Source organism: Phyllopteryx taeniolatus, chromosome 3 (assembly GCF_024500385.1).
Source record: "Phyllopteryx taeniolatus isolate TA_2022b chromosome 3, UOR_Ptae_1.2, whole genome shotgun sequence".
NCBI classification, from domain to species: domain Eukaryota; kingdom Metazoa; phylum Chordata; class Actinopteri; order Syngnathiformes; family Syngnathidae; genus Phyllopteryx; species Phyllopteryx taeniolatus.
In genome coordinates this window covers 33,454,104-33,481,560 of record NC_084504.1, presented here as the reverse complement: position 1 = coordinate 33,481,560, position 27,457 = coordinate 33,454,104, and the positions used below count along the sequence as shown (strand labels likewise).

The 27,457-nt window shown below is 50.8% G+C and overlaps 1 protein-coding gene across 3 annotated transcripts; it reads right to left on the bottom strand.

Moving 5' to 3' along the window:
- Positions 1-7: 7 nt before the first annotated feature.
- grin1b (glutamate receptor, ionotropic, N-methyl D-aspartate 1b) lies at positions 8-27,457 on the bottom strand. Of its 3 annotated transcripts, XM_061768839.1 has the most exons (21): positions 25,120-26,918; positions 24,398-24,654; positions 20,207-20,341; positions 19,784-19,960; positions 16,403-16,465; positions 15,798-15,895; positions 15,425-15,546; positions 11,257-11,431; positions 10,702-10,852; positions 10,538-10,624; positions 10,300-10,435; positions 8,979-9,106; positions 8,031-8,195; positions 7,829-7,947; positions 7,627-7,739; positions 7,407-7,555; positions 5,587-5,744; positions 4,679-4,840; positions 3,725-3,834; positions 3,440-3,585; positions 8-3,327 (listed from the first exon to the last, which is right to left on the bottom strand). In XM_061768839.1, coding segments are annotated over exons 1-21 (2,718 nt in total). In that variant the 5' UTR covers positions 25,121-26,918; the 3' UTR covers positions 8-3,261. The 3 variants fall into 3 exon arrangements, with proteins under 3 accessions (XP_061624823.1, XP_061624824.1, XP_061624825.1); XM_061768840.1 differs by lacking the exon at positions 16,403-16,465 and having other exon boundaries at positions 25,120-26,910; XM_061768841.1 differs by lacking the exons at positions 8-3,327; positions 3,440-3,585 and having other exon boundaries at positions 3,828-4,305; positions 25,120-27,457.

The window sequence follows — 27,457 nt, the reverse complement described above, 5'->3', positions numbered from 1 at the left end:
ACAAACATGATTGTTTATAGTCATAAACTTTTATTTTGACATGAACATGAGTCACTTTGCACACTTTTCAAGACAGGAAGTAGAAAAAAAATTGCGGGTTTGTACATTAGCTCCGCCTCCTTCGCAGCATAGGACATCACGCAAAGACAACACTTCGCACTGGCGTGTTAGCATGAACATTTGCTGTGCGTCAATCGTGATGACATCACTGAGCTGAAGGTTAATGCGTTGCTACATTAGCGTTCACAAAATAAACTAAAAATGTTCGCTAGCAAAGGTTAGCAAGCTGGGAAATGTCACTAGCATAACTTCTGATGCAATGAAATTACATAAATCAAACACTATTATTACATTTTCACAAGGGTTAACTGTTTCATGTGGAAAACACTAACATGTGGAGATAAGGTAATACACACAATCATCATCATCATCATATTCATACCTATTTTTCAAAAGGGATCAAATATATGATCAATTCTTTCATGCTTTTATTTTTAAAATATGAAATATGTCTCAGAGAGACACACCTAATTTATTGTCTCATCTTCGACTGTTAGAAGGTCTAAAGTTGGTCCTGGTCTAAAGTTAGATCAGCTCTAAAGTTAGTTCCGGTCTAACTTTGGACCAGGTCTAAAGTCGATCCAGGTCTAAGGGCTAGGGATGTAAGTATGAGTACAAGTACTTACATTTGAGAAGCGTAGTACGTAATTGTGGAGATTTGGCATTGAACAGTTTTTCACCAATTCAGTTTTCCGGATTTTTGGGGAGGGTGGCTAAAACAGGCCCTAGTGACGCAATTGCGCTCAGGCATGGTTTTTTTTTTATGTTGGCCCTTTCTGACGTGCAGCTCGTTGTGAAGCCGCGGTTGTTTGTTTGTTTGTAGTGGCCTACAAAAAAAGTTGGGTCGTGTTCTGCTGTCCTGCGTTGCATGTGTTGTGTACGCCTCGGCCTCCAGGGGCCAGTGTGGTCGCACATGCAGATAACGCAAAGAAAATCCCAGCAAAGCAGCCTTTTTTTGTTTTTGCAGTGTAGAAAGAAATATTCTTGTCAGCATCATCTTTCTGTATCTGCGCTTTTAAAGTGACATTGACGTTATTTGTCAGCCCATCAATGGCATTTTGCATTGTTAGCATTAAGCTAGCTAAATTGAGGTTGTGTATTTATAGGATTATGTGCTGAGTTAAATACACATGTGTAATTGTCTTTATTGTGTGTTACGTTTTACAGTAAACTGGAGTCAAGAAACAGCTAGTACACATTATTATTATTTTTTTTTTAAAAGAACTGTTTGCTTTCTGCTAAACTGCAGACGGCACGCTCTGACAGGACTGACTAGTACAGTACGCACACTGAAAAAGCACTCCTTGGAATTGACTTCATTTCAACATTAAAATGTGGTCAACTTACTTTTTTTTTCATGTGCAACTGTTCAAATTAAGTACATTTTTTTCCATTGTATATGACAGGCTGGTATGGGATGTTGTACTATCTGAGCGTTTTTACAAGTACAAGTGGAGGCGTGTGTAAGTAGAGTGGCTTTCACAATAAAAGTCTGATTAATCGGCATAGCATAAGCTAGCATAAGGAGAAAGTTTCGGGTTAGCTTAGTCGGAAAATGAAAAACATTTAAAAAAAAGGTTTCATTTGACCACGCGTAAAATCGATGTAAACAGCTTGTAAACAATAAAAAGCATCGTCTTTGACAAAAACAAAAATAACCCTATGACATCACTAGAAGTTAGCACAATTAGCGTCAGAGAAAAGTCCATCTTTTAACCGAACAACAGATTAAAAGTTCACAAAAGTGCATTGGCTGAATTAGCATCAAACACACACTAATAAATGCTCACTTAGCATTAGCAAGTGTTTGGCTAACAAGCGGTGAAGTTCACATGAGACGTCGCAGGTCTCCGTCGATGTATGCGCACCCGACGAGCTACACGTGCTAACAAGAGCGGCTAACTGGAAATGCTACACGTGGCAGAGAAAAGAGCGAAAAACATCGTCGTCATCTTTGAGTAAACGGCTACAAACCGGTGTTAAACGTACGGCCCGCGGGCCACAACTGGCGCGTCGGGGGGTCCAATCCGACCGCGGGGTTCGAGAACACATTCACTGCTATTGCTCAATAAAAGCAACATTGCTAATTTTGTCTCTGGAGGTCGCACTGACGACCTCTTAAATGAGCACTTCCCACTTCAATGACATTCTGAAATTGGCTTTTGCAACATGACAACAAAGGTACTTGTTATTATTTGCACCGAAACAATGGGAAACAAAATGGAATTTTTCTTATTTATAGCTTTTTAGGCCACGAACATAGCGGCTCGACCCACTTAAGCTCAAATAACGGGGAATGTGGCATCTGAACTCAAATGGCTGACACCCATTTTAAAACATTTGATGACATCACTGATTCAAGTTGAAAAGCTAAATTAGCACAATTAGCGTAAATCAATATTTCATTCACACATTACTGATAAAAAGTCAACAACAAAAGTGCACTGGCTGAATTAGCGTCTATTAGCAATAGCCACATACGCACATGTAGAGTTGGCTATAAAATGCTGAGTTAGCATGAGCAAGTGGTCAGTGAACAAGTGGTGAAGTTTGCATGAGATGTCGCAGGTCTCTGTCACATAAAACCAGCTAAACATGCTAACATTAGCTGCTAACTGAAAATGCTACAAGTGGCTAACTTCCTCAATGCTAACAACAAATGTGTGAAGCGTTTGACTAGTTAGCTAGCGTGCTGCGCGGACTTCGCTGCGTGTCGATTGGCCGGTGGAGGTAGACAGAGTGACATCATAATATAGGTCTGATGACATCATCGATCCCAGCGTGCCGTGGGAGCGTCAGGGGGCGGAACCTGTGGAGCTTTGTGGGCGGGACATTAAGATCTATAGCTGCGACACTGAGGCTAACTTGCTAAAGCTAACCAGTGGTGTTGACCGTTTGCTATATTGCGCAATAGAAAATATGAACGAATATCCTGCTGAGGTCACTTCCTGTTTCATACCCTTCCCACTGTAACCGACAAACAGATACGCTTTTATCATTGCAGTTGTTATGAATGTTTATATTGAAGTGAGTGAACAGAAGCCACTTCCTGTTCCACTGGCTCCGCCCACCTGATAAATGATCAGGAAACACGAAAACACTTTTGAAAATAAAATCAACACTCGGTGTGTTGTGTACGCACGCGTGTGTTCACATGTCGGAGTTTCGTGCGCGGGCAGCCGGCGGGCGTGGCCCGAGCGTTCAGACCACGGTGCTGACGGAGGGATCCGATAGGTTGATCTGTCCGGTGATGTCGGTCGGGTACGGCTGCACGGGAAGGAGGAACACGCACGCACCGACGTCAACGTGTCTTCATCATCATCATCATCATCATCATCATCATCATACGAATGGCCATCAAGGCGGCGGTCGTCATCACCTGTAGGTTCTTCCTCCAGACGTTGACGGCGGCGAACGCCAGCTGCATCTGCTTCCTGCGGGCGTCCTTGTGGCGCTTGTAGGCAATCTCGATGAAGATGAGGAAGATGCCCGCCACGATGCCGCCCGCCACCAGCATGAACACGCCTGAACCGCAACGACGAGAAGAAGACGCAGCAGCAGAAAGAGAAGACGAATGAGAAGGAGCAGAAGAAAGAAAATTGTTTGGGCATCAGCACATTACAGTTGACATCCTTGGCAAATAGAAGACGCAGGAGCAGCTCACCTGCCATGTTTTCGAAGGTCAGCGTCGCGGGCGCGTTGCTCCTGGAGTCGCACTCCTGGTAGCGAACCCAAGTCTTGTCCAGGTCCTCCATGAAGCCGTTCTCGTGAGAACTGAGGAGCAGGAGGAACGACGCCTCTGTCGGTTTGTCGGCTCCGTTCGTTCGTCGGCCTGTCGCTAAGGCCCGCTACACACGTCTGTTTCGGGCGCGATTCCGCTCCACACTATCCGACGGCTAAAATCCTCCTTAAGCTCGTCCTCAGGTCTGAGATCGGTCCCGATTTTAGGGTCCAAAACAGGTCGGAGCCGACAATCTTAAATAATGAACGCCTTCGATATTTACGATGGAGAATTTTGGTGCGTGAGGAAAGCCGACGTCTCCCGAGTCGCGACGCCGAGAGAGAACGCAATGTAGCCCAGCCAGAAGCGAGCTGACCGAGGAACGACCGTGCGGTTTTTGGTCCTCTAGGACCCAAAAGCGGCTCGCCGACACATTTTGGCTTCTTTGCACGTTTCGCCTTCCGTTGACTCCGTGAACAAGTACGGGCCGGCGAAGCCTCTGGCGAGCGAGACGCCAAATTCATCTGAAACGACGAAATCATGTTGTCAGAGGATCATTTTGTTCAAAAAGTTCTTTACGGTTCTCCAGCTCTTAAACGATTGCAACGAACGGAAAATGGCAAAAAAGGTCTAAAATGGTGTCTTTTTGAGACGTCCCCGCCATTTTACGAGGGTCCCGCTTCCGGCGACCCTCGCAAACACTCGGCAACGGTGGGCGCGTACCCGCGAGCGTCCGCCCGTCTTCGGTTTCGTGGGATCGCGCGAGATTTCAAGATGGGAATCCTTACGGGTGAGGTGTTGCGTGTGGAGATTATCGGCGCAGGATACGCCCGATTGATCTCAAATCTCTTAAGATGTGCAAGACGGCGGCGTGCGTAGCAGGTGTCGGTCACCCACCTGAGGATGGCGAGCGACACGTTCTGCTTCCAGGGGCTGTCCTTCCGCATGCCGATGCCGAATCCCGAGCGGAAGAAAAGTTCCCCGGTGGTCACCAGGTCGCATTTCTGCGACGCCTCGAACTCCAGCACGGCGCTGTCCCAGATGAAGGCGTGCAGTTTGCTACCGGGGACGGGGAGGGGAGGAGCAGAGCGCACATATTTATTTCCTGTTCTCGACGAAGCTGGATTTTGCAGTCGTTCGGGGCTGAACACGGAGAAGACGATGGAGCAAAAGTAGTGCGGCCTTTGGGAAGGAGGAGCTTCCTCAGAGTGCCGGAAGCGAGAGCGCGGGCGGCGGTATGCGCGGCAGGCCGGGCTCTCGACAATCGCCGCGGCTCGGTCCTAACACGCGGCCGCCGGTATCCGTGGAGGCTACGTCGAGTGACCTCTAACCCCGTTCCGGACCGCCCGCGACAGCTGACAAACTGCCCTACGAAGAGACCGTGTCGAAAAAAAAACGTTTGCCCGTCCCGCACGCGGCCAGCAACTTGAGATACGCGTCGAATTTGTTCCATGACCACACTCGGAACTCAAAATACTCTCAAATCGTCTTTACCCACTGAAATGAACCAAAATGCCGTTAATCCGAAACCAGTCTACCAAAAATAAACATTTCACAACAAAATCCTAAATCAGAAGAGGCAAGAGGAGGGGGCCATCCCCAAGCGCCTTCTTCGAAAACCGCGACCGGCGACTTTTTCACATTTAAAATGGATGGGAACGAGAGGAGCCGCTCGGATGGGACGGGATCGAAGACCGGCGTTTCGTGCGGGAGCGGAAAGCGGTTGGTTCTTTCTCGTCTCTTCGGGGTTGAGCTTTCGTGACTTTCAGGGCAGCGCTCGGATGTAGAAAGGGTTTGTTTCTCACTTGTCTCGGACGGCCTGGATGGCCTCGGCGGCGCTCTCGTAGTTGTGCTTCTCCATGTGCCGATACATCGTGCTCAGCTCCACTTGACGCCGGAAGTAAATGTCCACTGAACTCTGCTTCACCGTCGCGTAGATGAACTTGTCCGACGGGTTACGCAGCTGACGCGCGCAAAAACAAAAAGAGAAACAAACACACGTCAGCGCGTTAAAAACATGCATGCATTTCAAACACGCTAAAGCACAAAAAAAGAACAACACGGAAAACACACGCAAACACATGCGAAGACTCAAACAATACGTAAGACACAAAAAAAACATGCAAAACAGGAAAAAAAAAAAACACAAAATCATGCATCCATCCATCCATTTTCTGTCGCGCTTCTCCTCACGCGGGTCGCCGGAGCGCCGGAGCGCCGGAGCGCCGGAGCCTATCCCAGCCATCCTCGGGCAGGAGGCGGGGTACACCCTGAACCGGTCGCCAGCCAATCGCAGGGCACAGACAAACAAACAACCAGTCACACCTACGGGCAATTTAGAGTCATCAATTAACCTAGCATGCATGGTTTTTTTTTTTGGGATGTGGGAGGAAAGCGGAGTGCCCGGAGAAAAGCCACGCGGGCACGGGGAGAACATGCAAACTGCACACAGGCGGGGCCGGCCGGGGATCGAACCCCGGACCTCAGAACTGTGAGGCAGACGCTCTAACCCGTCGGCCACCGTGCCGCCCAAAATCATGTAAAAAGATGGAAAAAAACCTGACACAGAAGCACGCAAAAAAAAAAAAAACGTAAAAACACACGCCGTTGGAAGATCCAAATCTTACCGTGGCATGATGATGATGATGAGGAGGAGGACAGGGTGACGATGATGACGACGAAATGTGATGAAGATGACGCAGAGGAGGGCGTGACGACGGAGGCTCGCCGGCGGGACGACGTCACGATGTCGCCGGCGAACTGATCGCATCGACAACGAGAAACAAACGCACACGCAAAACAACACTCACACGGAACACACAAGCAAAATATTCAAACGGACATTGAACACGCAAACACGAGCAAAACACGAAGAATACTCACAAAGGACGTAAAACATGCGACACGTGTAAAATAGAACAAAAACACACATAAAAGACACACACGCACAACACAAAAGCCCGAAAAGCCATCAATGCAAAACGCACACACGGGAGACACGCGGGGAACACACGCAAAGACACTTTGCCAAAGGAGAGGTCAAAGGTCATGCAAAGGTCTTCCGTCTCCTTGACATCCCGCCGGCCGCGGAAGCGGACTGAGCTCCCGAGTTGTTCTGCTCGTGTCCTGCTTTGTCTTACTAGCGAGGCCAAAGAGACAAAACGTCAGTGCATTAAACCGATGTCGTGGAAATGGGTCAATGTGGTACTCGTAGGCCGGATGGCAAGTAAATGTCAACGATCGGTCTCGGGCTCGGACGTGCGGCTTTCTAGTCCTGCAGCACATTTTCAAATGTGGCGCTCGAATATGAAGGCAAACTGGAGTCACCGTAAAGTGGACCCGATTCCCTTCCGAGAAGGAATTCCACCTGCGCTGTCCGGTACGCAGGGATAACATTTCTGTCACTCTGGTGGACGTTTTGGCTACAAAGTTACTGAATAGGTTTCGAGCCAGCGGATCGTTTGGAACGGGCTCATTCGGGAGATCGTCCTCGACTCACGATACGAGTCGAATCGTTACAACGAATCCTCAGACCCCTCCTTTAGACGCTAACGGAGCTTTCCATCGAGGGGGGGGAAGTGAAGAAGCGGAGGACACGATGACGATCTGGCGCGTTGGCGCTGACCCTGGGGTCGTTGATGCCAGTGATGCGCTCCTCAGGCCGGTCCAGCACCAGGAAGGCGGCCAGGTTGGCCGTGTACGACGCCACGATGATCATGGCGAAGCCCGCCCACACCATTCCCAGAATCCTCGCCGAGAAACTCCTCGGGGCTCCTGGCGGGGGCGAAAGCACACGTTTCAGACGCGCTCGCGACACGCCGGGACCGCGCGCCGGGCGGGCTCACCTTCTCCGATCCCGGAATTGAGCAGAACTCCCCAGGAGAACCACATGGCCGAGGACAAGGTGAGGGCGTCTTCTTCTTCTTCTTCGCTGTTCACTTTGAACCTTCCGAAGGGGCTGCACGCGCGCAGGCGTTAGCGCACGCTCGCTAACACGCGGCAGAGCGTCACGTCGCGTCGCGTCCGACGTGCAGCGTGCGTTCCTACCTGAATCGGTCTAATAGGTAGAGCATCACTGCCACCACGTGCACCGACAGGCCGACGAGGAGCCACAAGGTGCTCTGGAAAGGTTGCATGAAGGAGTCCAGCGTACTGCGAGGGATTTCCTGCACTCACACAAGCGCCGCCCGCCGAACCGGTCAACGCCGTCGTCGTCATTCCGAAGCCAACGCGCGGACGGACGAGTCACCTTTTTGACGAGGATGGTGAGGCCCTGGTACTTGAAAGGCTTGGAGAACTCGATGTACTGAGCGCGCTCGTTGTTGATGGTGAGGGGCGCCACGATCATGTCGGCCAGCCCGCCCAGCAGCTCGCCCATCATGCCGTTCCACTCCTTCTTGTTGCTGTTGTTCACCTGCCGGCGCACGTGGTCACAACGCGTTTCGGAACCGCGCCGACATTTCGCCCGCCCGCCACGCCACGCCCCGCCCCGCCCCGCCTCCAATTGGGACGTCGCGCGCCGCGACCCCTCGACTGCCGCGAGGTCGGCGTCCGGAACGGCCTTCGTTACCGCGGTGGCCGAGCCACATTTCCTCTGCGCTTGGAGGACACGGGCGAGGAGAAGAAGGTGAAGGGGAAGGACAAAAAGGAGGAGGAGGAAAAGGAGGACAAGGAGACGGAGAAGAAGGAGAAAAGAAGAATAAATAGGAGGAGGAGGAGAAGGAAGGAAGGAAAAGGAGAAAAAGAAGACTGACAAAAAGGAGAAAAGAACAAGGATGAATAGGAGGAGGAGGAGAAAAAGGAGAAGCACGGGAAGGAAAAGAAGGAGAAAAGAAGACAGAGAGGGAAAAGGAGGAGAAAGAGGAGAAAGTGGAGGTGGTGTGCACTTTTCTGCCAGACGATGTGGTTGTCACGACAACAAGGACGATGATGTGACAAGGCGTTGCCAGGGCAACGGGGACAAACAGACGTGGTCCCGGCGAGAAGGAAATGTGACGAGGCGTTGCCACTGACGCGGTCCTTCAATCGGCGGGCGGAGACGCGCACGTGGAACGGAATCACGCATTCCGAATACACGTTAGCGCCTTCTTCAAACACGGCGGACGCGCGGATCTCAACCACACGTACGAGATCAAGTCCTTCGTGAAATTTGGACAGGCGAGCGAGCGGGCGGTCCGGCGGCGTGCGCGCGTCTTACTCTCTCTTGCGTTCCGAACTTGCCGTCGGCCACCAGGTGAACCTCGTAGGTGAAGTTCATGCTCATGGCCAACTTGATCAGGAGGTCGATGCAGAAGCCGTAACAACACTGAGGAACCGTCGGCTGACCTGCGAGACGCACACGCGTGCGCACCGCTGTTAATCGTCTTGACCAAAACGTTCGGCCGCGCTCACAGTCGACCGACTACATTTGTTTTTCTTCTGGACTAAAACGTGACGATGACTACGTACAAATGTTTTTTCCGGGAACTAAGACGACGACGACGGAGCGTATTGACAACGAATACAAATGAGACAATCGGAACCAAATGAGTTTGACGAGTCGACGACGCACACGTGTATGCGTGTTAAGGTCTTCAAAATACGATTTGTATTGATTAGTTAGCGTGACTTTCCTGCCGTTTTGCATCGGCGCGCGGGAGACGGGAACAATTGTGTTCATTAAACGGGTTTGTCCCGCGCGCGGCCGGGATGAGAATCCGTGGTCCTCGGTCGGAAAAGGGCGGCGTGCCCTCTCCGGGTCGGGGATGAGATCCCGCCCCGAGTGTCTCGGGGTCTCGTTCACGAGCGAGGGAAGAACGGAACGGGAGATCCACAGGCGGATCGGCGCGGCGTCCGCAGTGATGCGGACTTCGTATCGGTCCGTCGTGGCGCGAAGCCCAAAGGCGAAGCTCTCGAGCAACCGGATGCTGTGAACATCATCGCCTTGTGCTCGAACATGGAGAACACAAACTGCACTTAAAAGGATCATACACAAAAGTTCAATTCAATTCAATTGTTGCTAAATACATATTTGAAAACTGTTCTCAAATATGAATCCTAAATATATTGAAGTTCAATTCCATTTGACGGAAGTGCTCCAAAAACGATTTGTTTCGTGTATCTTTGTTCATCTATTTCGGCCAGTGAGGCGCAGTGACAGACAGAACAAATGAATGGTCTCCCCTTCGATGGCACGCGGTACATAAAGTCCGAGACTTGGTTTGTCCGTCGGGGTTGGAGCGCACCGCACGAGAGGGAGGCCGCCGATCTCCGGCGCACTTTGACAACCGCGGATCCAGATGAAGGTAATTACTTTCAGAAATGGAAGGGGACGTTTACCGTACCCTTTACACACTTTTCATTTCCGTCAACTCAATTTACTGGCGTTTTCGTCAACTCTAACCTTAAGGTATTTTGTCAAGGAAAAGTAGACTGAAACTAAAACCATTTCGATGATTGCAAAACTCAATGCCATTTGAGTCCAAAGTCCAAATCCAAATTTTCTGTCAAAACGAATCGCGATGCGCACGTGTTCCGACCTGGGATGGTTCCGTTGGGACCGGTGCAGATGACCTTCTTGATGAGGACTCCGTTGACGGTGTACTCCTCCTTACACGTTCCGTCCGTCTTGGTGGGCTTCACGTACACGAACGGCTCCTGGTGGATGGTCACGATCTACACGAGCGCGTGAGTATATTACCGCATTAGCATATTAGCACAGGGGTACATGAAGACGTTAGAACTTCAGCACATTAGCATGCGGGCGCGTTAGCATACCTTAAGTTTGGTCGACATCTGATAGCCGACCGGCTTTTCCGTCTCCCCGCCGGGCCAGATGATCTTCCTCTGGGGGTTCATCAGCACCTGACACGCACACGCACCAAATGCGACGGTGCGTTAGCGTGTGTCATTTTGTGCGCGCGTGCGCCAGCGTCGCCCACCTGCGATCCGTTGAAGATTCCGACCTGTACGAGTCTTCCGGGCTTCTGCTGATAGTTGAGGATGTTGTAAGTGGCGAAGCGCCGGTCGCCGTCGTCGTTGAACTCGATGCGACCCGTCAGGCCCTCGGCGTACTTCGATGACATCAGCACCCTGACGGCCAATGGTAGTCCGACGTCACCGTCGCGACCGACCGTCGAAACCGGACCGCACGTGACCGGCTTTTTTTCATGTGACGACACGTGCCGAATTGTTGACGCCCGACTAACTTTTGAGACACGACGACGGCTGACGGACGCTCGTCACAGCAAAATAACACGTGACGACGTGTACAGAATAACCAAGCGACACGAGACCAAGCGTCGGCACGTGACAAACTGTTTGCACTTGGCGACGTGAAAAATTGTCTTCAAACGACAACGCGTCGTGACAAATGTTGGACACGCGACAACACGTGACGAACTGTCGACTCTCGAGCAACAGTCGGCGACACGTGGCGAAATGAAGACACGCGACGACACGTGCCAAACGCGTGGAGCGGGCGGCGGACGGCGCACCTTTTGAAGAGGGGTCCCGTCCTCCAGATGTTGGTGTTGCCCACGCACCCGCGCGGCGGTTCCGTGATGTTCTCCTTGTCCAGAAGCTCCTGCAGGGACTGCGCCACCACTCCCACGGCGTCCATGATGTGCGCCGACTCGTTCTTACCGTTAATCAGTTGCAGACCCAGCAGGCCTAACCGGCACGCGCACATACACACACACACACACACGCACGCACGCGTTACAAACACGCACAGCGCTAAGCGCGGCCTTGTAACACACGCACGCACATGCTAATTACACCAATGTCCTTAATTACAGCTTGAGACGCTCCAGGCACCAAAGTGCATGCTGGGAGTTGGCAGCCGCGCATGAATTAAACTCCTCGACAGATTTTTTCTCCACCAATCACATGACCCACTGCTAATTGCATTTGTACTGCTAGCATTCCCCAATGAACAAAACACCGGTTAAAAGCGGCTGGCACCTGCGGCATTGCCAAATGAAATAAAGTTCTGTTCAAAGTTTAAACGCACGTAGCACTCCCTACCGACTGAGCGTGAGCATTAACCGTAGAAAACATGTCATAGAATTGCCCGACGCGCTTGGCATTCCCCATAGGAAACCTGCAGTATGTAGCTTTTTTTTAAAGCCCTTTTCAGCCGCGCCACTGACTAATTCTGCTAGCTAGCTCACACGAAACACTGGCTAAAGGTGGCTAACAGTGTTAGCACTGTCCACTTAACACTTGGACCATGAACTTTTCAAAGTTTTTTATTTGGATTGGAATGCTAACAATGTTATCAGGCAGCTGCCTAGCTAGCCTCAGCGTGGTCCGTGTTCTTCATCATGTGTCTGGTGAAGAAGGTCACGTGAAGGACACCGAAGGTCTCTGGACAGGGAATCACTTGGACTACACGCTTTCTTTTTGTGCATTTCATTGTGCGTGTTGTGTGGTAAGCGGCGTGTTGTGCGCTGCGTCACTGACATGTTAACGTGTTGTGATTGACACGTCAATGCGTTGCCTGATCATGTGACGACAACAGTCAACAGTCAGGAGACCTTTCAAAATAAAAGCGGCTTTTAATGTGAAAGGATGAGAAGCTAGGCCTTCCTTGTCCAGACGCCTTCAGCACACGCAAACGGCTGACACGCCTTCATACGTCCCGTCTCGGCGACACGCGTCGCGTGTGTCACGTGACGACGTGTCGACGAGACCGCGCCGGACGACTCGCTCACACGTGACGACTCATCACGCGACATTTGACAACTAACTGCCATGTGATAACACGTGACGACTTGTCACGAGTCTACGACTCGCTGACACGTGACAACAGGTGACGACTTCGTTTGACACGTTTGTACACTTGACAAGTGGTCACGTGTGTCAACGAGTCCTCCCATTATCGTCAGCAAGTTGTCACGTGTCAACAAGTTGTCACACCGCGAGTCGTCACGTCAGTGAGTCATCAACTTGTTGACACATGACGACACGTGACGACTCGTCAAGTGTACAAACTTGTTGTGACAAGTTTGTACACTCATTGACACGTGAATGTGTATGTGTGCAGTGCATCCGTGTGAGACCGACGTGGCCCACGTCGCATCGGGCGTGGTCCGGGCTGACCAATGGCAGAGTGTGAAGCGTCGGCGGCGTCTTACCAGCGTTTGTTTGTTCAGACAATGACATCACCACCATCATGGTTACCGTGGCAACACAAGAAGTCTGCTCCCACCTCCCACCAGCAAATATTATTTTCACAGTGAACCCCCGCAACATCTATGCTAGTTTCCATCAGCCCGTCTACGGTGTTTTACATTTGATGTTAGCATTAAGCTAACGGATTTATGAGGTTTGGGTGACCATTTCGATTTTCCAATATACAAAGTTGAATGCGCGTTTGTTTAACGTGTCAGCTTTACCTTTTGCAAACTTCCACTGGGAGTGACACATGAACAGCAAGAAGCAAGTACGCCTCGTCTTCTTTTCCTTTCCTCAGAGTGATGTTATACAAAAAGCTCCCATTTCGTCACGTGAGAACAAAAGCAAAGGACATTTTTGTTTTCCCTCCCTGGCTAAATAAATGTTAAATTGAATAAATAAATACATAAATAACTTGTAATTGTAATAGGTTGAAATGTTTAATAAGTTTTAAAATGTGCTCAATGTGTAATGTGTGTGGGAGGTGTCAAAATATTCGAAAACATTTCTCTGTATATATATATTTTCTTGTTATCGCAGATTTTCCCATATCACGGGGATGGTGGGTCGTGAACATATCCCATGCGATAAACGGGGGGTTCACTGCAATAGAGCCCCTGCGCCCCCACAAGTGCCCCCCGCCCTCGCCGACGTAACACGACAAAAGGCAGACAGGCGGGCGGCGTGAGGAGAAAGAAGCTAAAGAAGATGACACAAACAAAAGATGTTAGAACATTGAAAGGCACACGCACGCAACATGATTGACACGTTCAAACACGGTTGGCATGTTTGAACCTTCAATCGGCAAAAAACATCAAAGCAGAGAGGCCACGCAACACCAAAAAGAAGGCAATTAGCCATTAGCTTCCCGCATCACAGCTGCCATGTTTCCATCCAAGTGGTTGTGACCGGGAACCATAGCAACCGGCAGCTACACTCATTAGCATATTTTTCTGTCGTCAGGTGAGCCAGGAGCCGTTGGCTAATGTAGCGAGATGCTAGCGTAACTGCTCTTTAGCATCCACATGTCCAGAAAGTGACCGTTTAATACGCAAGCCACAGTCAGAGTTTTATGAAATAAATTCACCCGACGCATAGCTAATGCACACACTCGTAACAATATCGACAGGATGTGCCCCGCCTATCGCCCAGAGTCAGCTGGGATAGGCGCCAGCACGCCCACGACCGGAGTGACAATAAGCGCTACGGAAAATGGACGGATGGATATATTAAATGATTTGTTTGTCTGCGGGGTTTCTCGATGACGAACGAGGCTTTACTTGTATCCTTCCAGGAACGGGAGTACGGGAACTGTGTCCCGGGTGCTTACACATACTCCGTGTTCAGGACAAATCAAGTCTTTGTCTGTGCCTTTTTTTCAGTCATCGACGGGAGCGTTCGCCGTGAGGTCACCAGACGGTCACGTGGCGTCTCGCTTGGCGGAAAGTCAGCAGCTAACCGCAAATTTTCCGGTTGCTCACGCTTATTTCCGTTCATTCATAAATGTCTTGCGTTTTGTGCCGAACGTACAGATTGTCAAGGAAGGAATCTTCGAGCTTTTTCGGCATCCCGAAGACACACGAAGCTTACGCGTGGAACCAAACTGACCGACCATATTGTTTTGCAATATAATGTTCCGATATTAGATATCGTATTGTTCACTTGAATGATATTTGGCACAAACAAAAGAGACATCTCACATTAGGTAATAACTTCATCTATAACCTCTCACTCTTAAATACTTGATGCCTCTGTTACTTTTGGTGCTATTTAACCTCTTTGTCGTATACAAATTACAAATAATATGCAAATACACGTCACATATGGAGATGTTTGGCTGTCTGAACACTTTCCAAACGACAAATGAAAACGACACTTGCTTCTATGCATCAAGAGACTTGGAGACTTTCATTAAATCTTTTGTGTAGTGCGAAATGAAAAGCCGTCCATCAAATATATCCCTTGAGTCGGGGGACGCGTTTGTGCGTAACTTGGTGTTGAAGGCAAATTGTGGTTGCCGCTGTTGTACAGAAGCTTTGCTGCGTCGCTCGGCTCGGCATCAGCTAGCCCAAACTTGCGTACTGCCATAAAAAGACACAAAAATGTGCTTTCTTAGCCAAAATGATATGGAAGTCAACGGGACTTCTACCAAGCAATGTTAACGCGCATGAGCCACAATTACGTCACGGTGACGTTTCGCGAACGCTCCCACTGAGCCACGGCACGACCAAATTGCTAATGTAGCTAGATGCTAACGTAGCAGCTCTTTACCATCCACCTGCTAATGCAGTAGATGCTAATGTAGCAGCTAGATGCAAACGTAGAAGCTATTCACGAAGCACTTGCTAATGTAGCTAGATGTTAGCCTGGCTCTATCTAAGCATGGACACAGTAGAAGAGAACAAGTTGGATGGAAGCAGAACGGAGACAGGAAGAGGAGGAGGAGGAGGAGGAGGAGGAGCAAGAGTGCAATGTGTTGCGTACCGTCCGGCGCTTCGCTCAAAGCTTTTCCGGTCATTTCTCGCTCTCCGACGATCCAGACGTAACCAGAACCGGTCATGTTGAGATGACGGGCCGCTTTGTAGACGCCCGTCGCCTCGTCCTCGCTGCCGCCGGGTATTGAGGCACAACAAACCGCACACAGACACACATCACAAACACACAACAAATGGGACACTTGTGAGCTTCGTAAGTTGCTATCCATATTAGCGAGCAGCTAATCAGCAGTTAGCGAGTAGCTACATCCCTGTTAGCAACTGTTCAACATCCTGTAAGCAACAAGTTAAAAACCACTCAGCAAGCAGCTAGTAGCCCATTAGCCTGTGGCTATGTAGCAGTTAGCGGTCAGCGCACTGACCTGGCGGAGAGGATGATGACGCGGGCCTCCAGGTCTTTGGCATCCATGAGCAAGGCGGTCAGGTTGGTGTCGGAACCGAACAGCAGAACCTTCTCGGCCTGAAGACCGCAACACAGCATAGCGCACGCTTCGTTAGCACGCGAGCGGCCACACCCTCCCCGACCGTGCTCCCTCCCGCTCGCCCCGTACTAATAATAATAACAATAATTGGCGTGGGGGGGGGGCATCCAATGGGGAGCAGGGAGTGGAAGCTGGTGGACATGCAAGACTCCAACCAACCAATCAGGGACGTGCATGTTTGTATGTTAGCGAGCGCAAATCAAACCAAAGACTCGAGGGGGGGGGTGGGGGGGGGGGGGCGGTGTCCATCAGACCCCGCATGCATCCCTCACAAAAGGGGGGGAGGAGGAGGGGGCGTGTCTTTCCTGCATTCCCAACATTCCCAAAGGTCATGACAAACCAAAAGAAAGATGGCTGCCTCCAGGATAAGGGCTATCTCTGGATTGGGTGGGCGGGGCTTCAGTTGACGGACGAGATTGGTTGGGCGGGCGGGCGGCGTGCAGCGTTTGGACCATGCAAGCGTTCTACCTTCGACAATCTTCTACCTTAGGCGTTCTCCGGAAGTCAAAGCCGTGTTGGTCCACGCTTTCATAGTTCCTGATTTTAGTCTGATGGTCGTGTGACAACAGAGAGAACATCACACACAAACCGCACACTCCCACAAAACACACACAAACACGCACAAAACATGACTGGAACACACACACACCACCTGACGCGTGAAATCTGACCACTAGAATAATACGCACACATGGCAAATGTCTACACACACAAAAACTGACTTATGCACACACACACAAGCACACACACACAAGCGCACACACGCACACACACTCAAACACAACCACACTCACACACACGTTGACACACCCACATTCACTCACACAAAGACACGCGTGTACACTAACAGCCAGACACACACACACACACAGAAAGACTCGTGCACAGCCAGTCAGAAACACGCGCAGACACGCACACAAACCGACACACACGCACACTGACGCACACACCAAGCATATGAAAGCCGCCGCACAGGCTGGCCCACGTGTGATGTCATCAGCATGAATCGTGTGCTTTTTCTTTTTCTTTCTTTGGATGAATTTAGATTCGATTGTGTTGTGGTTTCATTTCTTTTTCGTAAGTCATCAACCGAAGACAAATTTGTGTGCTCTTTGTGTGTTTTTATTTGTTTGATATGCAAATGAGCTGATGATAGGATACAAATTTAAACCTCGAGCTATTTTAAGAGGCGAAGAAACAATCTGAGGCACTTTGACACAAAAACAACAAACTGTTGTTTTCAACTTTTTCAGTTCAAGAGGGGACACAACCCAACTGTTAGCCTAGCATAGCACAAACCTCAGCTCAGTCTCTTAGTGTAACATAGCGTAGCTAACCCCCCCCCCCCACACACACACACACTCGCAGGAAAGCAAAATATGCAACATCCTCAGTAGCGATGATGCTAAGCTAGCGCAGCGGCAGCGTGTCCCATTAGCGTTAGCTTAATTGAGTCTGCCGTGAATCTGTTGAAATCGAAAAAATGAGGACAACACTTGAAACATTTATTTGATGCTAGCCTGTTAGCATTTGCTCTACCCACGTGTTAGCACGCTAATTGACGCGCGTATGCACACGCACACGCACACACACGCACACACATTCAGTTGACTTGACGAGCTGCCTGTTGGAGTCCAGGATGTTGTTTACGAGGGAGATGAAGTCACATTTAAGGTTCTCTAAATGCTGAAGTTTACGGCGGCACGTTTCAACGCGGACAACCACGGCGGCGACAGACACGACATCTGTTTATTTCCACACGTCGGACCGCGGAGGTCCCGACGATAAGCGCAGGGGAGTCGTCGCCGGGGGGGGGGGAGGCGTCCACGGCGGCGGCCTCTTTGCGCCTCCTCGATGCCGCCGCGACCCGATGGGGATGCCGCGGGGCGTAGCGGGGGTTCACGCCACGGCGCGTCGGTGCGGTTGCGTACGTGACGCCGGAGGAGGCGGAGAAGCCAGTGGAGCTGGAGGTCGCTGGACCGGAGGAAGGCAATTCTCTTGTTCCACAAGGGAAAGGTTTTGGCTCCTTTGGCGGTGCTCGTCAGTAGCGGTGTCCGAGCGGTATCGGCGGCCTGCGAGTGGCGTATTTTGTCTATTTCGACCTCCATGGAGTGACTGTCTAACGTGGACGTAGTATCAAAGTTTCAATTTCATTTCCCAAAACACCTGGCTTTTGTCATCCGGCTACTTCTGTTTGAGACAGTTTGGGATCCGCTTTGTCCACATTTGGCTAAGACCGCCCCCTTCCCTCTGATCGGTTGCCTCCATTTGTTACGTCGGCAGCGCCGGCCCGGGAGCGGAGAGGTCGGCGGAGATCTTCGCTAGTGACGTCGATAAGACGGAGAAGTTCCGACGCGCTGATTTCAGGCCTCTCGGCAGAAAAAAACGGCTGCGACTCAGGAATGCGTGGAGCGTTCGATTTCACAACTTTACTGAGGCACCGTACGGACAATATTACATCCCAAACACTAGAAAAAGTTGAGTCGAGTGCCGTTATCCCGCCTGGGGGATGGAAGCATAAGATAGGCAGCAAAGGTCGCCACTGACTACAAATACATTTTTCTACTAACGTAGCGCTAGTTTGACCGCTAATCCAGGTAACGTGGACGCAGTCCTGCGAAGTAAAAGCCTCCAACCACACAAAGGGGACACCTAGTATGCATCTATACGCGAAGCCCTTTACCTGGCCACAATATTATCCATGTGGTCTTATTTATTATTGATGACGCCATGAATAGTAACGTGCGCCCAACTCGCTTGGGGGCGCCACCGCTGTGTTCGAAGATTCAAGGAGCTCGTTTGTGTCCCGTGAAAATTCCCATTTGAGAGCTCGTGAAGAATTCAAAGTGCTCCGGATTAAAAGGTCAACGGTGAAAGGGAGGCCGTCAAGTAGCACGCTAACACGTTTCAGGCGGAAAGCGCCAACGCTAACATGAGCGTAACAAATTTCTAACCTTTTTCCACCATTCATGTGAACGACTACCTGTATCGACTGTATGTGTCTGCGTGCGTGCGTGCGTGTGTGTCACGTGTCTCTATTTGTGTATCAACTGTGTGCGCATGTGTGTTTGTGTTTTTCTGAATTGAGTTATAGGTCAAATGTTCCCCCTCTCCTGTTCTGACATAAAAAAAAAAATCTTGCATTTGAACAGGGGTGTGTAGACTTTTATAGCCACCGTATGGCTGAAGACACCATGAGTGAGCACGCCATTGGCTCCTTGCTAAGAGATGCTAACGTGCTAACACGTGCCCCCCAAAAATGTCACCGTCTTTTCGCATAGCGTTGAATTAGAATTGAATTATTCCTGTTAGCATGTGGCTAGCGGCGGCGTGTTTGTCGGTTGGGGGTGAGCGCGTGTGCTAATTGGGTCGCATAAGTCACATGACCTGACGAGGAGGAAGACGACGACCGTAATCGAGCAGAGGAAGATGACGAAACAGGAAGTTACTGCTGGCACACGTTTGTGAGGACGCCCGCCGCGCGTGTGCTGCTTTCGAGAATATTCGGGAAATGGGAAAACTGACTGTTGCCATGACAACGGAGTCAGAGTGACGTTTTCACATTGAACGGCGGGACGTGTGGTCTGTTGTCGCCATGGTAAGAGAAAGAAGGCGTGTTTGTGTGTGTGTCTTAGAGTGTTCACTTGTGGTCTGTGTGTGTATTCACCGTGTGTGAATGTGTGTGTGTGTGTGTGTATCCACTGTTTGTTTGGGTGTACATTGAGTGTGTCAATATGTCGCGCGTGTATCAAATGCGTGTCTTTTTTGCGTGTTGTGTGCACGTGTGTCTGTCTGTGTGTGTGTCCGTTGCGTGTATGCGTGCGAGTGTATCCACCGGTGTGCGCGTGTGTCCATGCGTCCGTCACCTTGGTCTCCTTCTCCTCGAGTAGCGTTTCGAGTCTTTTCTGCGCGGCTCGCCCTTCGTGGTCGTCGCTGACGATGAGGATGATGTGGTTCCAGCGGAACTCTCGCATCAGGTCGAACCAAACGCTCGCCTGGTGCGAGTACGGCGGAACCGTGCGCAGGAACGACAGGTGGATGCTCTGCACGCACGCACGCACGCACACATGAAGACACACACACACACACATTGATTTTTCCAGTGAAATCAATTAAAATGCCAAAAACCGCCAGCATATTTTTGTGTTTTGAATAAAACTAAAACCGTACTTAGTTACTGTTATTTCCTGTTGGTTTACTGTCAGTGACTTAGTTACTTGTACTTGTACTTGTCAGGGCACTCGTAAGCCAGGCTACCACCGTGCGCGTGCGCGTGCGCGTGCGCTCACCTTGTCGGAGTAGATGGACATGCGCGTGGTGAGGCCCACGACGGGGATGCGGTAGAATCCGGCCGTGTAGGACACGGGCGTTGGCGTCAGGTGGTCGTTGGACTGAGGCGGGTGGCTCACCAAGATGGCGTACACCTGAATCATCATCACCATCAGCAGCGGCATCGGCATTGTCGGGACTTCATCATGTGCCGCGTGTACATGAGTCTGTCGCTCGTGCGTGTCTGTGTGTGTGTGTGTGCGTGTGTGAGAGAGAGAATGACAGAATGTGTGCACGTGTTGATCTGTGTGTGTCTTTGTGAGTGTGCGTGTAATCCGCGCATGTCGACGAACGTTTAATGCCGTTAATCTGACCGCCATCACCGCGGACGCCGCGTTGGCCTCGTTTGAGCCGCAGACCACCTCGCCACGCGTGTGTGTCCACGCGCGCGGGCGAGCTCGCTGCGATTGGCTGAGCTGCTGCCGATGATCGACGGGTGATTGCGCAGCCGCGACGATGTCGTTCGTTGAGCGTGAAGAACGATGAAGCCGGACGTCAATCATCAGGACATTGAGGCTACATGAAGCGCCATGTTAGCACTTGAGCTACGTGAAGCAAAACGCGGAGCAGCCCGCGTACACTTGTACACGTATCGCTATTGATGTTGCGAGATGCGGCGCGTCTTCGAAGCGTGTGTCGGGCAATGCAGGGGGCGTGTCCGCAAAGCGCTTATCGAGGTTCGCTTCGTTTAGGGGAGGAGACATCCGAAGCCTCGCTGCACGCGGGACCGTTTCGGAAAGCGCTTCCCCCTGTCGCTGGAACGCACCCTCCGGTCCTTCTTAAAAAGGGGGACCACCACCCGAGTCCGCCGATCCAGAGGCACTGTCCCCGATGTCCACGCGATGTTGCAGAGGCGTGTCAACCAGGACAGCCCCACAACGTCCAGAGCCTTCAGGAACTCCGAGCGAATCTCATCCACCCCCGGCCGGGGCCTTGCCACCGAGGAGCTTTTGAACCACCTCGGTGACCTCAACCCCAGAGATAGGAGAACCCGCCTCAGAGAACCCAGACTCTGCTTCCTCATGGGAAGGCGTGTCGGTGGAATGGAGGAGGTTTCGAAGTATTCTCCTCACCGATTCACCACATCCGAGTCGAGGTCAGCGGCGCCCCACCCCCACTTGACGCAGTGTTGGTGGTGCGCCGCTTCCCTCTCCTGAGACGCCGGACGGTGGACCAGAATTTCCTCGGAGCCGTCCGGAAGTCTTTCTCCTTGGCCTCACCGAACTCCTCCCATACTGAGTTTTTGCTTCAGCGACCGCCAAAGCCGCATTCCGCTTGGCCAGCCGGTACCCATCGGCTGCCTCGGGAGTCCCAGCGGCCAAAAAGCCCCGATAGGACGGCATCCCTCACCGTCGGTGTCCACCAACGGGTTCGGGGATCGCCGCCACGACAGGCGCCGACCACCTTACGGCCACAGCTCCGGTCGGCCGCCTCGGCGCACGGTCCGCTCGGACTCGATGTCCCCCGCCTCCCCCGGAACATGAGCAAAGTTCCGTCCGCAGCAGACCCTCGCAACAGGTTTGGACCGGCATCTTCCCCCACCGTCGGTGGCGATCGGTCGACGGCTCCGCCCCTCTCTTCACCCGAGTGTCCGAGACATGCGGCCGCAAGTCCGATGACACCTCGATGTCATTATTAAGGTGGTATTATATATGACAGAACACGTTATTGATTTGACATCGTATACATTGAAGAGGGCCCGACCCATCTGGATTTTTTTGAGGCCGATGCCAATTCCGATATTTGACAGAATAGAATTTCGATGAGCGATTATTCGGCAGATTAATTTAACAAATATATAATAATAATAATAACTTCTTTTTTTGGTCCTTTAATGCTGACAACAATAAAGGTATGAATTACATGCTGAACATTTGACTGTTTTACAATGATTTGTCCTTTGGTATAACCCCATTTCCAATGAAGTTGGGACGTTGTGTTAAACATCAATCAAAACAGAATACAATGATTTGCAAATCATGTTCAACCTATATTTCCTTGAATACACTACAAAGACGAGATATTTCATGTTCAAACTGATCAACTTGATTGTTTTGAGCAAATAATCATGAACTTGCAACATGTTCCAAAAAAGCTGGGACAGGTGGCAAAAAAGTGACTGGGAAAGTTGACTGGGAATGCTCATCCAACACGTGTTTGGAACATCGCATGGGTGAACAGGCCAATTGGGAACAGGGGGGGGGCCACGATTGGGTAGAAAAGGAGCTGCCCTCAATTGCTCAGCCATTCACAAGCAAAGATGGGGCGAGGTTCACCTCTTTGTCAACAAGTGCGGGAGAAAATAGTCCAACAGTTCCTCAACGTACAATTGCAAGGAATGGAGGGATTTCATCATCTACGATCCATCATAGAGAATCTGGAGAAATCACTGCATGGAAGCGGCAAGGCCCAAAACCCGCATTGAATGCCCGTGACCTTCGATCCCTCAGGCGGCACTGCATCAAAAACCGACATCAATGTGTAAAGGATATCACCGCGCGGGCTCAGGAAATACAGTTCGACGCTTCATCCGGAAGTGCAACTTGAAACTCTACTATGCAAAGCAAAAGCCAGAAACGCCGCCCGCTTCTCCGGGCCCGAGCTCATCTAAGATGGACCGACGCAAAGCGGAAAAGTGTTCCGTGGTCCGACGAGTCCGCATTTCAAATTCTTTTTGGAAATTGTGGACGTCGTGTCCTCCGGGCCAAAAAGGAAAAGAACCATCCGGGCTGTTACGGACGCAAAGTTCAAAAGCCAGCATCTGTGATGGTACGGGGCTGTGTTAGTGCCAATGGCATGGGTAACTTGCACATCTGTGAAGGCGCCTTTAATGCTGAAAGGTACGTACAGTTTTTGGAGAAACATATGCTGCCATCCAAGCGACGTCTTTTTCACGGACGCCCCTGCTTATTTCAGCAAGACAATGGCAAACGCGTTACAACAGCGTGGCTTCGTACTAAAAGAGTGCGGGTACTCGACTGGCCTGCCTGCAGTCCAGACCCGTCTCCCATTTGAAAATGCGTGGCGCATTACGAAGCCTCAAATACGACAACGGAGACCCCGGACTGTGGAACGGCTGAAGCTGTACATCGAGCGAGAACGGGAAAGAATTCCACCTCCAAAGCTTCAGCAATGAGCGTCCTCAGTTCCCAAACGTTTCTTGAACGTTGTTCAAAGAAAAGGTGACGCAACACCGTGCGAAACAAGACCTTGTCCCAGCTTGTTTGGAACGTGTTGCAGCCATCAAATTCTAACTTAATGATTATTGGCTAAAAACAATCAAGTTGATCCGTTTGAACATTGAATACCTTGTCTTTGTAGCGTATTCAATTCAATATGATTTGCAAATCATTGTATTCTGCTTTGGCGGCACGGTGGCCGACTGGTTAGAGCGTCAGCCTCACAGTTCTGAGGTGCGGGGTTCAATCCCCGTCCCCGCCTGTGTGGAGTTTGCATGTTCTCCCCGTGCCTGCGTGGGTTTTCTCCGGGCACTCCGGTTTCCTCCCACATCCCAAAAACATGCATTAATTGGAGACTCTAAATTGCCCGTAGGCATGACTGTGAGTGCGAATGGTTGTTAGTTTCTATGTGCCCTGCGATTGGCTGGCAACCAGTTCAGGGTGTACCCCGCCTCCTGCCCGATGACAGCTGGGATAGGCTCCAGCATGCCCGCGACCCTAGTGAGGAGAAGCGGCTCAGAAAATGGATGGATGGATGGATGGATGTATTCTGCTTTTATTGATGTTTCACACAACGTCCCAACTTCATTGGAATTGCGGTTGTATTTGTTGAACTGCACAACGGAGAGAAAAAATGGGCTCATTATTTGCTGATTTTGTTTTACACACATTACAAAATGACACAAAGATAATGACATTTCAACAAACAAACAAAAAATAAAAAGTCATTTCCGTCATTCTAAATCTGTGGTTTTTTTCATTCATAGAAATGTCCCCCCCCCCCATTTTTTTCCCTCTCTTTTGTAAGTGAAAGAAATATTTTGAAAAGAGTCAAATGTTCGGCCTGTCACTCACAACTTTTTGTTGTCAGCGTTACGGGAGAAAGACGAAGTTATTTTCTCCACGATAAATATTTGTTGAATGTGGCAAAAACCGGGCCGATTTTCGGGGTCGTGGCGGCCGCGGCCTGACCTGGTTGGAGATGAGGTCCTCGCAGACGGACAGCGCCATCTGGATGGCGTTGGGCTTGTGCGTGACGGCGATGGCGTTCATCTTGAAGCGGTCGCGCCCGTAGACGGCGTTGGCGTGCGCCACGGCGTCGCGGAACACCTGCTCGTAGCGCTTCTGGCTCAACACGGCGCCCACGTTGAGCACGCGCGGCTCGCAGCCGCACAGCGCCACCGCGCCGCAGTGCAGCGCCAGCAGCAGCAGGGACGCGCGCACCTCCACTGGGGGGGGGCACAGGGGGCAGAGCACCACCGCTAAGTTGCGCCAGCAAAGGTTTACGCTCCGGCGACGACAAGGCGCAAAACAAACATCACAACGCACTTTAAACACAAAACAACACACTTAAAACAAACACACCCACTGCACGCTTTACACGCAACAAAAACATACACAACACCAACTGTACTTGCGTGAACAACAACAAAACACACACAACACTAACACTTACATACGACAAAGCACACACACAACAACACGACTTACGCAAAAAACAAACACGATTTTGACACAGAAACACAAAGCAATTGACACACAAGACACTTTGAATACAAATCATGACACACACAACAACAACACACACACACACACAGCACAAGGTAAAGCACAGCGTTAGCCGCTACATCGTCGTGGGAATGATGACGTCACAGCAGCTGTTTACGCTCCTACTGACGTCAGCAAGCACTTACTGTGCGAAACGTTTGTTTTTCACAATAAAAGCAGCCGCCGATTGATGAGCACAGTTGCTTCCGGTCTCCTTGGCGCGTCCGTCGGCCGCGGGTTGGGTGTCTGCCTCGGTCCGGTCCGGTCCGGTCCGGTCCGGTGTGGTCCGCTTCTCACGGAGGGACGCTCCGTTGTTGACACGTTGACTGTGTTGTTTTTTGTTTGTTTGTTTGTTTGTTTTTCTTCTCCCTTTCTGTCGTCCTGTTGATTCCGACAAGGCACCTCGATCGCGCACGCGCAGCTTTTTCCCTTTGCAGCTTCTTGTTGCTGTCCGGATGACCTCACGACGACGACGACGATGATGATGATGATAATGAAGAGGACGCTCGCGACTACTGTCCGTGATGCACGCGCGCGCGCTCCCGAGACATCGACGACAAGCAGGATGCGCGCGGCCGCGGCAGCAGCGAGCATTAGCGCGCGCGAGCGAGCATCCCCGCGCGCACCACACGGACGCGCATGCGCACACACGCGCTGGCCACTTGAGAGGGACGTGCGCTATCGACTACTGTTCCTAATATTTTGACCCTCCGGCGGGGCTAAAACGGAGGTCAGAATATGAAGTACGCATCCCAAAAAAGGAAGAAAAAAAATCGAGATCTTGGATGATCTTAAAGCAGCACAAAGCAGATTGTTTCCAAAAACAACAAGGAAAGAAATGAATGGACGCACGTCGTAAGAAATGGTGCCTGTCAATGCAATAACTTTGTTCGAGGATAGCGTGAATATTTTGTGTGCCGAAAGACCAAAAGTAGGGTGGGCCGAGATGGTTTTTATTGAATCTGTTTCGCTCACAACATCGGTGAAAACGAGCGTGTGACCCGCTCGGCGTTTGACATTTATGCGCAAGAATCAATAAACGGCATAAGGCTCGACGTTTGTCGGCGAGTATTCGACTCGGCCGACCGGCAACACGGCATCGGCCGCACGCATACGGTCTAGAAAGTACACCCTTGTTGTGTTTTCCAACCGTACTTAACGATATTCACAATTGATGACGTAACGATGGATGAAATAGCAAATTCCTTGTCGTCAGGCTAACCCCCAAATGTCCTTTTCCTCCTCGCCCCCTTCCAACCAACGCTTGGCCAATTGCGCCTCGCCACGACGGCAACGGGGGACGGGCGGTCTCGATACTCCGTATCGGCGAGTCCTCAAGAGTGAGCGCTCGTACTGGTATCGGTCTGAAAAAAAGGACGACTGCACATCTGGAGCTAATTCTCCGTACAGGAAGTCCTCGAGTTGCGACGCGCTCGACCTACGACGTTTGGACTTGACGACGGCCGTGCCTCGTCCGCCATTTTGTCCCAGCACCGTAGTGGTTTCTGCTTAGCTAGCGCATAGCGCTCGTCTGTGTTTGTGCGCCGGGCATATCTTTGCCTTTATCTTTTTCACACTCTCAGCAGTAATGGGAAGTACAGCATCTTATTTTTGTATATGAATTTCTTGACCTTTCCCGCTCCGGTCACCTGACCGTGGTCGGGAGACGCAGGGGTTAACTCCCTTCTCTCGTCGCGCGGCAACAATAAAGGCACGAAGCGCCGATTTGCCGCTTGAACGGCTTTATTAGCTCCTCTGCACATTGGACGACAACGGGTCCTCCGCTAATCGCTACTCTTCCCCGGTCGCCGTCGCTTGCCACTGTACACGCTCGCGCCGACGCGCACTCCTTCCTGCTTCGCACTGAGCTTACAATACAGAAGTCGGTGCAATCCGACTCAGCGTCGCCATTGCGGGAACGGAACTCGTTCGTAAATCGAGGACTTCCTGTACATGTTTTTGATTTATTTGTATAACCTTCCTTTATCCAGTAGCGTTAGCCGTGCCGCTCGACACACTAATTAGCAACATCCGATATGTTCTTCGTATAAACTTATTCAGTTAGCCACAAATCTTGAACGTGCTAAACAACATGTGCTGTTAGCTTTGCTATCAAAACCATAACCCCATATTATAATATACAGTGAAATCTCTGTTTACGAACGGCCCGGTTTACGAACGATTCGGTTTATGCGCCTTTCTTTTCAAAGAAAAATGAGCTCGGACTGTTTTCGGTTTACGAACATTGCGGTGTTGCATGGCCGCGGAAGGCTCCGAACTTTGTGCTTGTTCTCGTGCCGCAAAAACATGATTAACTCCGCGCTTCGGGTATCTTTTTGGCCTAAAATGGCCACCGCATCCCACAATGCAACAGAAACGCTGCGCTGCATTGTGGGAGACGGCAGCCATTTAGGGCTAGCAGTTACCACAGTGAATGTAAACATTACAGAACCCGAAAAGGCTAGGACACTACACAGCGAGTGC

What these genes read in the sequence shown, in the direction of transcription:
- grin1b (XM_061768839.1), bottom strand. An exon ending in ACGGGACCCCTCTTCAAAAG is followed by an intron (nt 10,853 to 11,256) that starts GTGCGCCGTCCG and finishes ATTGGCCGTCAG; the next exon opens with GGTGCTGATGTCATCGAAGT. An exon ending in TCCCAACGGAACCATCCCAG is followed by an intron (nt 9,107 to 10,299) that starts GTCGGAACACGT and finishes TGCGTCTCGCAG; the next exon opens with GTCAGCCGACGGTTCCTCAG.